Genomic DNA, 17,173 nt, shown 5'->3' with positions numbered 1-17,173 from the left:
CACATCTGTCTGAATTTCGCAAAAATTTGCAAAATTTTGTCAAGCGTGGCGGTCACGCATCAAATTTCGATACGATACGAATATTTTTTTGAACTGTCAATTGCATTTGACACCTTTCACCTCACCAGATGTTTTATTATACGTTCTGGGATATTTATTAACGATCTCATGTGGACAAGTCACACAAAACTGTGCAGATGGTAACACAATGACAATTACTGCAGCCACAATAAAAATGTACCGATATTTGATGAAAATCCATCATAACGTGTTCAAAAAACACAGTTTAATGTGGTATTTCTACTTGAAAGTAGCGGTTGGCACGACAGCTGTTGGCAGCGACACGTTCCATCGTTGGACGTGGCAATAATCTGAATAATATCCTCAGTTCGACTTTTATTGGTCGTCGTTTGTAGCGGGCGACAACTGGTTAACGTCACTTATATCGTATAATTTTAAGTATATACAATTAGGGCAAGCGCACACTACAGACTTTTTATCGGCCGATAGTTTAGTTGGATGCTTATTATTATAGGATTGTGATGAGTCCGCACATCTAAGCGATTCCAGTCGGCCGACTGAATAATCAGAAACAAGTTGGATAGGCTTCCCAATTGTGATTTAATTACAAAGTTGGACAACTATCGGCCGAGTTTTAATCAGACTGTGTTTATGAGAGTGCGCAGACTCGCCAACTAAACACTCTGTGCCTGCAGACTCCCCACTCCACTGTTGATATCAAATATTATCTATATAGTACCTACATTATACATCTTTGAATAAATTTGCGTTTTCATAATTTTTTTTTCATAATCATGTCGAATATTGCCAATTTCAATAGATAATTTAATTGCTGATTTTGAAAAGCGATCTGCATTATATAATAAAGCATTAAAAAAATATTCCAATGTTAATATAATAGTTTTCCTCGATAACATTCTGCAATACTTTCAATACAACGCGTCAAAATATTATATACATCAACAACTGTTCAGACTTTTCAGATGGTGGTCTGCGCACCCGCACCGAACTGAATAGTTTTGTTTGAGTAGTGTGCTCCACCCAACCCAATCAGGCTAACCTATCGGCCGATAAAAAGTCTGTAGTGTGCGCTTGCCCTTAAGTATACACTCAGGGGTTAACGATCGTTTCCTTCATTTTTGAAAATAAAAGTTGGGTGCTTTGATTTCATTTCAATTATAATTTACATTCATATAGGGAGGAACGGAGGCAACAGGATGAGTGAATTAGAAAATTCACAAGTTTCCTTTATTCATCTTCGAATGATTCTTGATCATTGTCACAAAGTATCAAAACTAATTAACCCTCTTATGCATGATTCTCAGCAACGACTCATGTATTTCCTGAGAATTCGAGATATATATATATATAACCTTAGTCCTCACAAAGCACATATTACTGATGAAGTCTGCCTTAGTAGCAGACGAAACTGGGTTTCGTCTTCAGGTTTCATTTGGCAACGGCTTATCAGCTTGGATTTGGTTCTCTTCAATATATTGAAACTGACACTATAACAACTGGTTTTTACGAACGAATATAATACCAGTGGTCTCTAACGTCTCTAACGTCATAAGGTTCGTTCCAACCAGCGTCAGAAACAGTTTCTGACAGTCAGGATTCTGCGCAGTAATGTGATTGCGTTCCAACGTGAGTTTCCAACCATTAGTAAACTATCAGTTTTCTGTTCCATCCAAGATTCAAACCTGTTCGAAATCTGTCAGAATGGTTTGAGGATTATCATCTAACCATTAATCTGACGCATGCGTATTCCGTATAACTGTTTCTGTTTTATTTTCATGCAACTTGTAAACAACATAACCTGCAAACATTGTTATAAAATAAATTATGTATTTGCTGGCGCAGAAAAAATTAGGAATTCTTTAAGTGAACTTGAAATATGAATATCTTTAATTACACAAATTAATTATTGCGGTGACCTTCCAGTTCCATGTTGATTAGTAAATAGAATAGAGATATAAAATACTGCAACCTTCTTTTACTCTCCAGAAATACACTTGATTAGATTTATTTTTTAAGGTTATGTTGAAATTCCATGCCAAACTTCAGTTGAACTATCAGCTGTTCCAATCAGAAATTTCAAATTAATCAGAAACCAATATTTACCAGACATGCGTGTTGACAACGATTTACAAACAGTTGGAAATCTGTTTGTGACTCAAGGTTGGAACGAACCTATAATAACCGATTTTGACTATCTCCCATCTCCAGTCTATCCAGTGTTTTTTCTAAGAATTGCACCAAGTTCAATTCTTGTAAAGATTTTTCATTGAATCTTACCAAATTACTTGTTTCATGCTTTATATAGTAGGTAGCCTGAGGTTGGGATCAAAGATGAAAATAAATACAATTTTTTTCAACTGAAACTCTCGTGATGCATAATATTTTTATTCATTCAACTAGCAACTGCTTATTTACGACATACAAAGTGTTAACATGAAATATAAATTATATTTATGTAACCAATTATAACCATGAAAAATACTTTTGGTAAGAAAATCATGACACTCTTTGGAGATTGCTTGTGAAGTAATGGTGAAATTCTTCAACACTCCATTGGCGACACTTGTTTTTCACTGTTTTTGCCATTACTGACAAATGTATTATCCATATAAACTACTTTGAATTTGGGGTTGTTTTTACATACATCCTTCATATTTCGACTTGTTTTATACCTCACGGGGTCTTGGAAATCAATTCATTATTGTTATATCTTTCAAAAATAGTATAAGCGAAAAAGAGCTAAGGATTGATTCCCGAGATTCTACAACTCTCAATAAGTTTTTCCATATTTTCAGTTTCCAATTGTAATCATTTGATTCAATTCACTGAACAGCGCTATACCTCAAATTCCTAAACGATAAAGTTTTTCAAGACGAAGAGCCTTATTGATAATGTTATATGCCCTTCTGAGATAAAAACAATACTATTCATGATAATAATTAAAAAAACTTACAATATATAATAAACTGTGATTTTTTTTTATTTGGTATTGTTTTTCAGCAACTAATTGGTCAGTGTATTCAAAAAATAGTTATGAGTGATACCTCATTATTCAAGAAATTATATATTTACAATACTGTGTTCACTTCATTCTGTAAGCTGTGTGATGAGATGAAATAAAATTGAATGATTCCAAAAAAATCAACTGTGTTGTTATCAATGTCAGATAGTTGAGAAGTGTTACCTGAATGTTATGTTTGAATTTCATTACAAAGGGTGGAGTTTTCTCGAGCGTGACGTCTTTCATGAACTTTCAAATTGCTACTTTGAATGAAAGACTTTGAACAGATTTTACATTGAAATGGCCTTTCTCCAGTATGAATCCGTTCATGAACTTTAAAATCTCTACTTGAAATGAAAGATTTCAAACAGACATTACATTGAAATGGTTTTTCTTCAGTATGGCTTTTTTCATGAACTTTAAGATTATAACTCAAAGTGAAAGATTTTGAACAGACTTTACATTGAAATGGTTTTTGTTCATTATGAATTTTTTCATGAACTTTCAAATAAGCTCTCCGAATGAAAGATTTTGAACATATTTTACATTGAAATGGTTTTTCTCCAGTGTGAATCCTTTCGTGAAGGTTGAAATGACTTCTGTCAGTGAACGATTCTGAACAGAGATTACACTGAAATGTTTTCTTTTCAATATGACTCCTTTGGTGAATTTTCAAATGACCAGTTTGAGTGAAAGATTTTGAACAGATTTCACACTGGAATGGTTTTTCTCCTGTATGACTCCTTTGGTGAATTATTAAATGACCACTTTGAGAGAAAGATTTTGAACAGATTTTACACTGAAATGGTTTTTCACCAGTGTGACTCCTTTCATGAAAGTTTAAATGACTTCTATCAGTGAATGATTTTAAACAGATATTACACTGAAATGGTTTTTCTCCGGTATGACTCCTCAGGTGAATTTTCAAATGACTACTTTGAGTGAAAGATTTTGAACAAATCTCACACTGAAATGGTTTTTCTCCTGAGTGACTCCTTTGGTGACTTATCAAATGACCACTTTGAGCGAAAGATTTTGAACAGATTTTACAGTGGAATGGTTTTTCTCCTGTGTGACTCCTTTTATGAATGTTTGAATGACTTCTGCGGGTGAAAGATTTTGAACAGATTTTACACTGGAATGGTTTTTCTCCAGTGTGAATTCGTAAGTGAACTTTTAAATCACTTTTTCGAGTGAAATATTTTGAACAGATCTTACACTGAAATGCAGTTTCTCTAACATGACTTGTTTCGTGAACTTTCAAATCATTTCCTTCACGATTTTTCAAAGTACTTCTTTGAATAGATTTGGTGCATATTTTTCTATGAACTACAGTTTTTCCAGAATCATGTGATAACTTGTTTGGAAATAACACAGTTTCGTAACTCATGTCCTCTTCTTTCTTTATGATTATTTCATCTTCTGGTAGCATTAATTTAGTATCTGTAAAAAATATCATTTATACAATACAGTAGTTCATTTGGTTGTCAATCCGGTAAATTATTATTGGTAAAAGTGTATTGTGCTACAAACATAGGGGACCCTGGGGCTGGTTTTAACAGGGGTAAATACTAACAGCGTAATTACATGGAACCTATTCGACTTACCATGTTAGTTCCAACGTAGTTAGTGCTTACGAATACGCGCGAACGTGTCTCGACCTGTCAGTTGCCGGCTGAGCGTCACGGGAGCAGGTTGTGTCAAACGCCTCCAATTTCACAGGTAAATGAACTTTTTAACGTGTTTAATTTTTTGCATTACTTTTTAAATATGTTTCGTAAAAAATTGGCTTTGGTATTGCATAAATCTGTATTTATTGTATTTTTCATTAATGTTAAAGTTTTAATCGAGAATATAACCGGTAAAAGAAAAACTATAACTTTGTGCAAAATGGGGTCGTGGGGTTGGTTTTAACAAAATGCACGGGGTAGGTTCTAACGCGTTAATATTTGCCCCGCACACGGGGCAGGTTTTAACAGTTGAAAAAATTTAAACGTAGGTAATATTGTTCTTACTGTTTCTATACGACGAGGGTGCAATTTTGATACCAAATGTGATCCCATTTAAAAAATGTTAAGGTTATGGCGACAATGTTTGACGACCTCTGTGGTTGAGTGGTTAGCGTGCCGGCTTTCAAAGCGCTACTACTTTCATTTCCTCCACACTGTTCGCACAAGCTGCAGCCATTAGATGTGGGAATTTATGGGCCCCTGAAGAATTACGTTGCCAGACTACAAACTAATTGGATGATTAACAATCCTGGAAAGACGATGACTATTTATGACCTGCCTGGTATTGTAAGAGAAGCATTTCCGTTGGCTTTCACCCCGAACAATATTGCTCACTCGTTTAGAAAAGCTGGTATCTGGCCATGCAATGAGTTTGTTTTTGGCGATGACGACTTTGCTCCGTCTTTCGTAACAGACCGGCCAATGCCTGTATCCCAGCCGAATGACAACACTAATGCAGCGCCTGTTGAGTCTAATATCACGATTCCCCCGAATCAACAAAACGAGGAAGACATTTTAAGTAATCCATCGCCTTCATTGCTGCAAACTGAGGAGAAAGACGAATTAACACCAAAGAGTCTCAGCCTAACATTAGGCCTGGAACCGTCCTTGATACCAGAAATCGAAAGAAGCATGCCTAATCTTGATATCAGCGTAGGTGCAGTAATTGAGGAAATGTCAAGGAGTCCAGTTCCTGGTACATCAACTGCAGAAAATGAACCAGCAGTGACGTCTCGTCCAAGAGATTCACCAACATTCTTTAGTCCCCAAGCTGTACGGCCATTGCCAAAAGCGGCCCCCCGCTCTAAGTCTAATCGAGGTCGTAAGCGAAAATGTGCAATCTTAACCGACACTCCGGAAAAGAGTGCTTTAGAAGAAGAAGCTAAGCTAAAGAATAACAAAAAGAAATCTACTGCGAAAGTAAAAGTCAATAAGGAAAAGCAAAGAGTTAAGAAACGTAAAGTGGAAAAAAAAGAGAAGAAGTCCAGTAAACAGCCTAGGGATAGAGTGAAAAAGAAAGTATTACAAGAGAGTTCAGAAGACGACGATGATGAGGATGAAACCATTTGCTTAGGCTGTGGCTCATCATATTCTGAAGATATATCTGGTGTGGACTGGGTTGAATGTATATCCTGTAAACAATGGTCGCATATAACTTGCATAAAAGGCGATGCAGTTGCTTATGTTTGCACAAACTGCAACTCAGATTCCGATTACGATGACTAATTTTTATGACTGGTTTGAAGACTGACTAATGAGGAGGTTGAGTAAGACTGATTAGAAAGTTTCACTGTTATAACCAAAGTTGTACCTATGTTGATTTATTAGAGGAGTAATGTTTTGTTATTTTATTTGATAAAGATAGATTTAGTAAGTTTTAAGTTTATTACACATGTTTAAACGGCAAGGAGCCGAATTTCATTTTATTTGGATTTTTAATGATCATTTGATGATCAAACATTATTTTTTGTTCACTGATTTGAGTAATGCTGATTAAGTGAGTCAGTTTAACTATATAATTTAAGTTTTCTGTTGATTTTATGAATGGTAAGGAACCGCATTCAATTTTATTAGTGTTTCTAATAAACATTGAATATTATTTTGTTGTTTATCTTAACCAAAATCCCATTCCCAACTACATGTTATTTCTTACCCCCGCTGTTAAAACTTTCCCCAGCGGTGTTAAAACCAACCCCAAACCGGGGGTAAGATCTAACAAGTGACTTGTTTGCCAAAACTCGTTTTTTCTCAGATATGGTAATTATTATATACATTTTGTTGTACTTTACGTAAAGCTCATTAAATTTTGCATCATTTACCAAAAAACCATGTTTCCTGCTAAAGTAGTTTAGAAAATAGTACGCTTAATTCAAAATTTGTTAGAACCAGCCTCCGTCTCCCCTACAATTGATATCATACTATAAGTATCTTCCTTTCATTAAATCCTCAGTTTGAAATAATACAAGGCAAAAAAAAATGAGGTAAAGGAGTGAACAATGGAATGAATATTTCCGCTTTTATGAAAATAAAGTGAAAAAATTAAAAAATTATGGACATGTGTGACATTGTAAAATCATAATTCTTGAAAATCTCAAATATAAATTTTCATTAAATTGTCATTTCAATAATCTGTCGTTAGACCTTCATCAATTATTTGAGTGAATTCCTGCTTATGTGACACTCGTCTGTGTTGGTTGATACGAGACAATGTATTTCAATAACGTCCGCATAATTTTCAGTGCGTTGATTGTGGGCCTCTCTGCCCGGGGTCTAAGTTTACCAAAGATAGTTCTCCCTCAGTTTGATGATACAAATGAAAGTCTATAATTTACATTTAGTCTGAAATTACGTCGTGATGTGGCAAATTTACATCCCGATGATTCTCCTATAATTTTATCTACGAATCAAATTAATGCTAGAAATGAGGGAATGCACAAGAAACTAATTTTTGTGAAAAAAAAACAATTAATATATATTGACCCAAAGCACATATTTTTGAAAGGCTTTGAAAATATACAGAATATTTTCAAATGTTTATACAAAAATTTGATATCAATGGAAAAAATGACTGGGAGAAGAAATAATTGAATTTGATATTGCAAGCATTGGTAAAATTAGCAAATGAGACAAGTCTAATTCTGGAGTTGTATTATTTTCTTTTAGTCTTGTATGAGAAAAGAACTCTCAACCCATATGAAGTTTTTATGATTTATTTCATACTTTCTATTCGTCTTTGCGAGTTTTTTAATATTGCATTTTTATTATTTGTCACTGGATTATTTTAATGAGGATTGAGTTAATTGAGCACAAAATAATGCGTGTCACTGCAAGGTGTGAGAAAATAGTTCAAACCCAATTTACATCCTGAGAGCTCAAATTATCAAATTGATATAAACAGGGGTTGGGGTAGATTTTTTGCCCAACAAAATATTTCAACATAGACTGCTGCAATAGGAATATGAAATGAAATCCTCACCTACAAATGTTTTGCAGCAGTTATAAGATTGTGCAAATATTGTAAATAGATGAGGGTTTGTGATGCACTGTCTGGAACCTTTGGTGTAGTAATGAATATTACTGGAGATTTTTTCCCAACACCAAACCGTTATTTCAACACCTCAACATTTGTTTCGATCAACAAGTGATTATCATCAAGAGTAAGATCAAACTGATGAGGGTTGATCACGAATTTCATCATCATTTATATTACCAAGATTTGTAAATCAATTTGACAGATCCATGGATAGAGTTCAAGACTGCCTTCCAACCGATAACGAAAAAAGTGTAATTAGCTGTAAATTCCAAATTTTGAAACACCAACATAAAAAAATACCATTGTTACAATTATTACTTTGCTCAATGAATTTTCTGATTTTATCCAGACAATAAGCTGTTATTCCAGGTTCAAATATGAAGTCAAGAAATTTTTATGAAAAATAGTGTTTATATTTTCAAAGAGTTTGATAATTCGAAAATCTAATGATATTTTGATTGTTCCTTGAGGATGACAAAATGTTTGATAACTTTATATAATATATAGTTAATAAAGATGTCTTTTAGATTATTAGCATTTTACATTGTTTGTTTGACTTGCCATGTGTGCACTGTATGTTTTATGGGAAAATAAATATATTTTATTCTATTAACTTCACATATTTGAGATATATTTGATGTTAGAGCAGAGGTTTTCAAATATTTTTTGTGGTTTGCGCCTCCTTAAATACTCAGATTTTTTCTAAATTGTTTTACTTTTTTGAAAAATTGGAAAACTCTTGGATGCGGATTGGAAAGGAAACAATGAACGTCTCGAAAGTTACTAAATTCTTGGAATCGGCGCCTCGGGAAGCACTGGGTCAGAGGAAAGAAAGAAATAAAGAAAGAATGCAAAGGTGAAAGTTGAAAATTGCCAATTTGTTATAGTTAAGAGAGATTTTCCTCTAATCTGTTCACCAGATCAAACATGTTAATTATTAAATTCCATACATGTCGAATGTATTGCCTATCAAAATATGGGTATCCTCAATTTAAAAAAACAATGTTATTTATATGTCCATCCATTTGTTCATTAAACAAATATTACTCAAACTGCATCTCGAAACATGGAATATGTGAATGTATTCTGTCGTTGTTCATGGCTACTGGGTAAAACAGATTGAGATGTGAGTCTAGAATGTCCTGGTACATACTTTTTTTCGTTAAATCTGAAAATGCTAGGACGCCACTCAAGTATTTACTTAAGGTGATTGACAAAACAAAGGTATACAAAGCAGAACCAATTTTAAAGCATATGATGATAACCTGTTAATGTTATTTGTATGTTACAAATCACAAAGGTTGATGAAGAGTGAATTGTATGAAACTTGGTAATAAAATATATTCTATCTCATAAACAGATAGATAAGGATAATCTCACTTCAGATCCTGTTGCATTACTTTTCCTTACAGAAGTTATTTTACCTTACATTTAAAATTAAACCCAATTTCTCAATACCTGCACTTTGTTACTTTACTTTAACTCCTTGCATTATCATAGACTTAGGGTAAGAATCCACTTTTGTTTGAGTGAAATAGAAGTAAAAATCTGGTCTCTGAATTATGGTGTTATTATGAATGTGGATAGTACATGTAGCAAATTCTGAAAGTGACTTCACATTCATGTTCTCACCTTGACTATCACTTGTAGGTAGACAACAACATTCAGGCTCAAAACATCGCCTGCATACATTTCCTGTTGCCTCAAACTCTTCAGTTTTGAGATTTTCGCTCAGGATGTTGATATCGTCATTACCTTTCATTTTTTTCTGTTGACTGCAGTTGGTATCATCTTTGTAATCCATTGAGAATGCCTCAGAAATGGAACCGATATCAATCATTTCACATTCATCGAACATCTCATCTTCCTGTTCAACTTTCACTGAATTCATTTCGGAAATAACTAAATTAGCAACAAACATCTTGTTGGCCCTTTCAACTGCGCTTCCATATTCATCGTTAGCCATTGTAGACGTTTCCATAATAGTATTTTATAAAATAGGATAGACTACTCAAACCGAGTATATTCAGTGACGTAATATTAAATAATTAAACCGAAAATATCGAAACCAAAAGCGTCGTATCCCTTTTCCACTAATGAACGATGTAATCGAAATTCAATGTTCAATCGGGGTGGGATGTAATTCTTGAACTTCATGGATGACTCATTGACACATGTCAGGTGTCAAATTCAATAATGAAAAGGAACTTTTCAATTTGTGCATATAGCTGTTGTATAATGTATTTCGTGCTCCATGTTCTATGTTTTTTGACGGTAGATTGTCATCTTTTGACTGATAGTCCATTTCGCTCGACAATCTTCATATGTAAAGTTGTGTCCTAATTAAAAATCATAAAACATCATGAAAACTAGTGTCTTATTGACTGAAGATCCCTAGATAATATAACAACAGCTTTATTTCAGCTATATCGATCAAAATAAGGCAGTCTGACGTAACGTAAAAATAACGTTTTAAAACCAATCTCTCGCTAGTTTTGAATCATCAAGAATACGTTTTGAATACATGAGCGCCAGAAAACGCCTCATCTAGGTTAGATCTGTCTCTAATAGATGTTGTATCTAGATGATTAATTTCCATTAGTGTCATTCCATTCATATTTTGAGTCATTCGACAAACACCAGAGTATAAACTACAATTTGACGATACAAAATATCCTTAAATGAATATCATCAGTTATTTTCCAGCAGATACATCTATCTGAATTTTTAAGCATGTCTACCACACACCTAGTTTCGATACGCTACGAATGTTTCAACTTCCCGGATAAATCCCGCATTCCAAAGCTAAAACAGGCATTTGAATGTAGGCGATTTGTGTATAGCCAAACAAACAAGATTCATATATTTTTTTTTATTTGTCAGTGTCATATGACGCACTCACCAGATTTTCTATATATAAAGTTAGATACTTAGTTTCCCACATAACATACTATCTTGGTTAAAAATCTTTTACAACAACGGGGGTCAACTCAATAACTAACAAGTTACTGAAGAGGCTCTCAGACAATTGCGTTGAGAACCTTCTGAACATCATAAACAGTTCATTGGCCCTCATACACTTCCCCAGAAGATGGAATCACGCGATTGTCGTCATGATCCCAAAACAGGGTCAGTCTACTCTCGTCGGCGGATGAGCTGGCTGAAAGAGTTGTTCTTCAAAGGCTCAACGAAGAAGTTGAGGACCGAAATGTTCTGCCTGATGAACAATTTGGCTTCAGGAGAGAACACTCCACTGAGTTACAGGCTCTAAGGCTGGTCGAAAACACCTTCCACGAGTTAAACACCAACAAAAAAGTGCACATTGTTCTATCAGATATCTCGAAGGCCTTCGAGCGTGTATGGCACGAAGGCCTTCTGCACAAATTAATCGCGTCTGACCTGCCTCGGGGCCTGATCCGCTGGATTGAGTCCTCCCTGAAAGACATAACATTTCAGGTTAGAGTAGAGGGCTCTCTGTCTGACAACAGTAAGATCCTCGCTGGAGTGCCACAGGGGGCCGTGCTCTCTACGACGTTGTATTCACTTTACACCAGTGACCTTTCGAGGCCCGAGCCTGTGAAGATATCGTTATACGCCGATAACACGGCTCTCCTCTTGTCTTCCATGGGTTGGGAGCTCGGCGTCGGCCTCTATTGGAAGATTGCCATCTTCTCCGGCCAGAAAAGTAAGAATCTCTGGAAAGGAGATTGACTGGCAAGTGCGGGTAAAGTTCCTCGGTCTTCTAATAAACCGTAGGCTCACTAGGAACACGCACATTATGTGCGTTTAATCAAAGATCGAGGGTCGGATAGTTAGTATGTACCCTCTGATCAACAGAAAATAAAAAATGAGTTTAAAGAACAAAATTACCATCTTCAATACGATGTTCACGCCTGTCATCATATATGCTTCAGGCGTCTGGGAACAAGCGGCGAAATATAATATATCCATTCTGGAGACAATGTAAAATAAGATAATGAGGATGATTGTCAATGCTCCTTGGTTCGTGCGGAATGAAGCCATCCGCAGAGATTTGCAGCTGCCTTCCATTCAGTCGAGGTTAGGGGAGCTATAGATTATGCTGTAGACGACCCCTCCCAATATAGAAGCCCCGACATTCTGTCGAATGAGGCCCTCATGTCCTCCGTTAACGGACGAATAGATTTTTCATCCATCGAATCCCAGCCAGGTAGGGGTACACCGTGAAGGGCGGTACTGATGTCTGGGGACTTCATACCGCCATTATCCCCTCAATCATGAACCCATTTGTCCCTCTTCGACAAAAATCAGCTAAAAGGGTAAGGGAGCTGGGCTCCAACCTGAATGAACTCAAGAAGACATGCAGGTCAAATACAACATCATGTCCACGATATGACGTTAGGAGTTCCTCAGGGATCAGTACTTGTACCTTTTCGTGGTATTCGTTAACGATATACATGTTTGCAGCTGATACCACAATGGGAATTACTGAAGCCACAGTGGAAATTGTACGTACAAGAGTCAAAAGAGGTTATGATTGGTTTCAAGTCATGTTGTGAAGCCTCATTTAATACTCAATACCTAATTATTCCCAAAAAGAAGACCTAATCTTTGAGACAAGAAAATCGAACTAGATGACAAATAAATAAAATATACAATACAATAATTGTATTTTGTAACTCTAAAAGTTGCTCAATACCGAACCAACTTTTTTCCACAAGAGGTGGTTGTTAATGGATGACCTCTACCACTCATCCCCAAGGTGATCTGCTCAAGATCAGGCTGAGTAGACATCCAGTACTTACGCAGTTCTAGGAGGATTCCAGGCACCATTATGTTCCTCTATAATTAACTCTTACTTTGACCTCGTTAATCCTTAGCTAGCACAAGTTTCGACTTCTTTTGAGGGTTGTTGTTCGTAGGAAGGCTTCAGCTAGGTAACGGGATATCAGATGGGAAATTAAACTTGAGACATCACATATATTGTATTATTTTTAGTATATACATAAAATATATTGTATTCAAGGGTTATCGATTATTTTGTTTTTTTAAAATGAAAGTTTTAATTTTTTTTGTTCAAAGTGAAACAATAAAATATAGTATTCATTTTGTAAGACATTGGGTGCTTTGATTATTCATATCCCATATAGGGAGAAATGGAGACAAAAGAAATTTGGTGGAGCGATTTACACAAATAAACAATTAGAAAATTCACTGAATTCGCAAATTTCCTTTTTTTATTCATCTTCAAATGAATCTTGATCACTGTTAGAAAATATCTTAACTCATTAACCCTCTCATCAACGACTTAGTCTTTTCTGAGATTTCGAGATATAACTTTTGTCCTGAGTCAATGCACATACCTCTGATAATGGCTGCTGAAGTAGCAGACGAAACGTTTGGTACTTCATGTCTCATTTCACCAAGGCCTACCAGTCAGGATTTTGCTATTTAATACATTGAAAATGTCATCAGTTATTAAAGCGAATATCAATGGTCTCTTCAATTTCCTAATAACCGATTTTGACTGAATCCCATGTCATTTTACTAACAAGTGTTATTTCCGAGAATTTCACCAAAATATGTTCTTGTGAAGATTTTCCATTGAATCTTATTTTGAATCAAATGTGATAGTGATAGAGAAGGTCGAATTCTCCACTACATTTGCATGAAAATGGATGGCTCCCCTCTTTCACCTTAAGCTAGCAAATCCCACCAACTTAAAAAAATAAAAGTAGAAGAGTAGCATGAAATGAGCCTGAACTTACAGAGATGTCTGATTTGATATTTTTTTTAATAAACGAAATAACTATAATGAATAAAATTTCATAAAAATAAATGTTGAAATCCATAAAGGTTCTGAACAACAGAGACAAAGGAGCAGATGCTTTTTTTCCAATGTCAAATAGTTGAGAAGTGTTTTCCTGAATGTCATGTTTGAATTTCATTACAAAGAGTGGAGTTTTCTCGAGTGTGACGTCTTTCGTGAACTTTCAAATTGCTACTTTGAACGAAAGACTTTGAACAGATTTTACATTGAAATGGTTTTTCTCCAGTATGAATCCGTTCGTGAACTCTAAAATCTCTATTCGAAATGAAAGATTTCAAACAGATTTCACACCGAAATGGTTTTTCTTCATTATGGCCCTTTTCATGAACTTTTAGATTACATTTCATAGTAAAAGATTTTGAACACATTTTACATTGAAATGGTTTTTCTTCATTATGAATTTTTTCATGAATTTTCAAATAACTATTATGGGTGAAAGATTTTGAACAAATTTTACAATGAAAAGGTTTTTCTCCACTGTGATTCCTTTCATGAAAATTTAAATGACTTCTATCAGTGAATGACTTTGAACAGATATTACACTGAAATGGTTTTTCTCCTGTATGACTCCTCTGATGAACTGTTAAATGACCACTTTGAGTGAAAGATTTTGAACAGATTTCACACTGGAATGGTTTTTCTCCTGTATGACTCCTCTGGTGTATTTTTAAGTGACCCATTTGAGTGAAAGATTTTGAACATGTTTTACACTGAAATGGTTTTTCTCCAGTATGACTCCTTTCATGAATGTTCAAACGACTTTTGTGAGTGAAAGGTTTCAAACAGATCTTACATTGAAAACTGTTTTCTCCACTATGAATTTTTTCGTGAACTCTGAAATTTCTACTCAAAGTGAAAGATTTTAAACAGACTTTACATTGAAATGGTTTTTCTCCAGTATGGCTCTTTTCATGGAGTTTCAGATTATAACTCAAAGTGAATGATTTTGAACAGAGTTTGCATTGAAATGGTTTTTTTTCATTATGAATTTTTTCATGAACTTTTAAATATGCACTCTGAGCGAACGATTTTGAACATATTTTACACTGAAATGGTTTTTCACCAGTGTGACTTCTTTCATGAAAGCATAAATGAATTTTATCAGTGAACGATTTTGAACAGATATTACACTGAAAGGGTTTATCTTCGGTATGACTCCTTTGGTGAATTTTCAAATGACCTCTTTGAGTGAAAGATTTTGAACAGATTTCACACTGAAATGGTTTTTCTCCTGTATGACTCCTTTGGTGAATTATTAAATGACCACTTTGAGTGAAAGATTTTGGACAGATTTTACAGTGGAATGGTTTTTCTCCAGTGTGACTCCTTTTATGAATGTTTGAATGACTTCTACGAGTGAAAGATTTTGAACAAATTTTACATTGAAATGATTTTTCTCCAGTGTGAATTCTCAAGTGAACTTTCAAATCACTACCTCGAGTGAAATACTTTGAACAGATCTTACACTGAAATGCAGTTTCTCTAACATGACTTGTTTCGTGAACTTTCAAATCATTTCCTTCATAATTTTTCAAACGACTTATTTGTTTAGAATTGGTGCATATTTTACTATGAACTAGAGTTTTCCCAGAATCAGATGAGAACTTGTTTTGAAATTGCACAGTTGGCAATGTTTCATAACTCATGTCCTCTTCTTTCTTTATGATTATTTCATCTTCTGGTAGCATTAATTTAGTATCTGTAAAAAAAAAGTCACTTATAGGTACAATACAATAGTTTATCTGATTGTCAATCAGGAATTAATATTTCAGCTTTCATGAAAATAAAGTAATAAGGTAAAAGAAATGAATGTGTTACATTGCAAAATAACAATTTATGGTAATCTCAAATATCAATTTTCATTATATTGTCATTTCAATTACTCATCATTAGGCCTTTCTGAAATCAAGTCTAAAATTACATCCTGATGTAAAGACTTTTAAAAATATACAGAAAAAATTTCAAATATTTCTACAGAAATGTAATATCAGTAGAAAAAGTAACTGGGAAAAGAAATACTCAAATTAAAAAATGCAAGCATTGGTCATATTAGCCAATGAGATCTGTAAAATTGTGGAGTTTATGCTGAAAAAGCAATCTGATATGGTCTTGTTCAGAAATTAAAAAATTTTAAAGAAAGTTAATCGAAATCTACTTGAATTTCGTCTCATATGTGGATTTGGTACTGCGGGTAAAACAAGTTGTGACATGAGTCAGGAATGTACTAGCAAAGTTTATATTGTAATCTAATAATAATACTTTTTTTCGTTAAACGTGAAAAAGCTACTGCCCGCTCAAGTATTCACTTGAGAACCATAGGATCATATCCTGTTAATGTTATTTGTATGTTACAATCACAAAGGTTTCAACATTGAAATGTATGAAACTTGATAATGAAATATATTTCATATGGTAAACGGTTAGAGAAAAACAATCTTTCTATGGATCGTGTTGCATTACTTTTCCTGAGTTATTTCACCTTACATTTCATCTTAAGCCCGATTTCTTGATACTTGAACTTCCTTACATTACTTTAACTCCTTGTATCATAAACTTAGGGTAAGGATCTACTTTTGTGTGAGTAGAATAAGAGTAAACATCTTTTCTCAGAATTATGGTGATATTATGAATATGGATAGTACATGTAGCAAATTCTGAAAGTGGCTTCACATTCACACTGATTTATGTTCTCACCTTGAATATCACTTGTAGGCAGACAACAACATTCAGGCTCAAAACATCGCCTGCAAACATTTCCTGTCCTCTCGAACTCATTTTCAGATTTGAGATTTTCATAGACAATGTCGATTTCCTCATCGACTTTTATATTTTTCTGTTCACCACTGAAATTGGTATCATTCTTGTAATCCAATGAGTATGCCTTAGAAATGGAACCTATATCAATCATTTCACATTTATCACACATCTCATCTTCTCGTGGTTCAACTTTTATTGAATTCATTTCGGGAATGACTGAATTAGAAACAAACAACTTGTTGGCCCTCTCAACTGCGCTTCCATATTCATCGTTAGCCATTGTAGACATTTCCATGAAAGTAGTTTACAAAATATAACAGACTACTCAAACTGAGGATATTCAGTGACGTAAGAATAAACAATTAAACCGAAAATATTTAACAAAACGCGTCGTGTTCCTTTTTCACCGGTTAACTCAACCAGTCAACGATAATCAAATTTATATCAGGGTGGGATGTGGGATGCAATTCTTGAAGTTTACGGATGACTACAGTGACGGTTGTGGTGACGTAAATTCATGT

The 17,173-nt window shown here is 34.5% G+C and overlaps 2 protein-coding genes across 2 annotated transcripts; both read right to left on the bottom strand.

The window, feature by feature from the left end:
* Positions 1-2,411: 2,411 nt before the first annotated feature.
* LOC111505142 (uncharacterized) lies at positions 2,412-10,277 on the bottom strand. The gene is made up of 2 exons (XM_023159909.2): positions 9,719-10,277; positions 2,412-4,486 (listed from the first exon to the last, which is right to left on the bottom strand). The coding sequence occupies exons 1-2, from the start codon at positions 10,065-10,067 to the stop codon at positions 3,234-3,236; spliced, it is 1,602 nt and encodes a 533-aa protein (XP_023015677.2). The 5' UTR covers positions 10,068-10,277; the 3' UTR covers positions 2,412-3,233.
* A 2,748-nt stretch (positions 10,278-13,025) lies between these two features.
* LOC111505141 (uncharacterized) lies at positions 13,026-17,166 on the bottom strand. Its single transcript, XM_023159908.2, has 2 exons — positions 16,590-17,166; positions 13,026-15,594 (listed from the first exon to the last, which is right to left on the bottom strand). Exons 1-2 carry the CDS (start codon positions 16,945-16,947, stop codon positions 13,997-13,999), a joined length of 1,956 nt encoding a protein of 651 aa, XP_023015676.2. The 5' UTR covers positions 16,948-17,166; the 3' UTR covers positions 13,026-13,996.
* Between the last annotated feature and the right edge of the window lie 7 nt (positions 17,167-17,173).

This window comes from Leptinotarsa decemlineata, unplaced genomic scaffold (genome assembly GCF_025532065.1).
Source record: "Leptinotarsa decemlineata unplaced genomic scaffold, Ldec_3_MD MMD2_tig00026314_RagTag_RagTag, whole genome shotgun sequence".
In the NCBI taxonomy this organism is placed as follows: Eukaryota; Metazoa; Arthropoda; class Insecta; order Coleoptera; family Chrysomelidae; genus Leptinotarsa; species Leptinotarsa decemlineata.
Note: the sequence above shows the minus strand (reverse complement) of the source record. Positions and strands in the feature narration are given on the sequence as shown.

Excerpts from the sequence above, each read along its gene's own strand:
- LOC111505142 (XM_023159909.2), bottom strand. The coding sequence starts at position 10,067 with ATGGAAACGTCTACAATGGCTAACGATGAATATGGAAGCGCAGTTGAA. Across the intron at positions 4,487-9,718 it reads ACCTACAAGTGATAGTCAAG|ATACTAAATTAATGCTACCA; the intron begins GTGAGAACATGA and ends TATTTTTTACAG.
- LOC111505141 (XM_023159908.2), bottom strand. The coding sequence starts at position 16,947 with ATGGAAATGTCTACAATGGCTAACGATGAATATGGAAGCGCAGTTGAG. Across the intron at positions 15,595-16,589 it reads GCCTACAAGTGATATTCAAG|ATACTAAATTAATGCTACCA; the intron begins GTGAGAACATAA and ends TTTTTTTTACAG.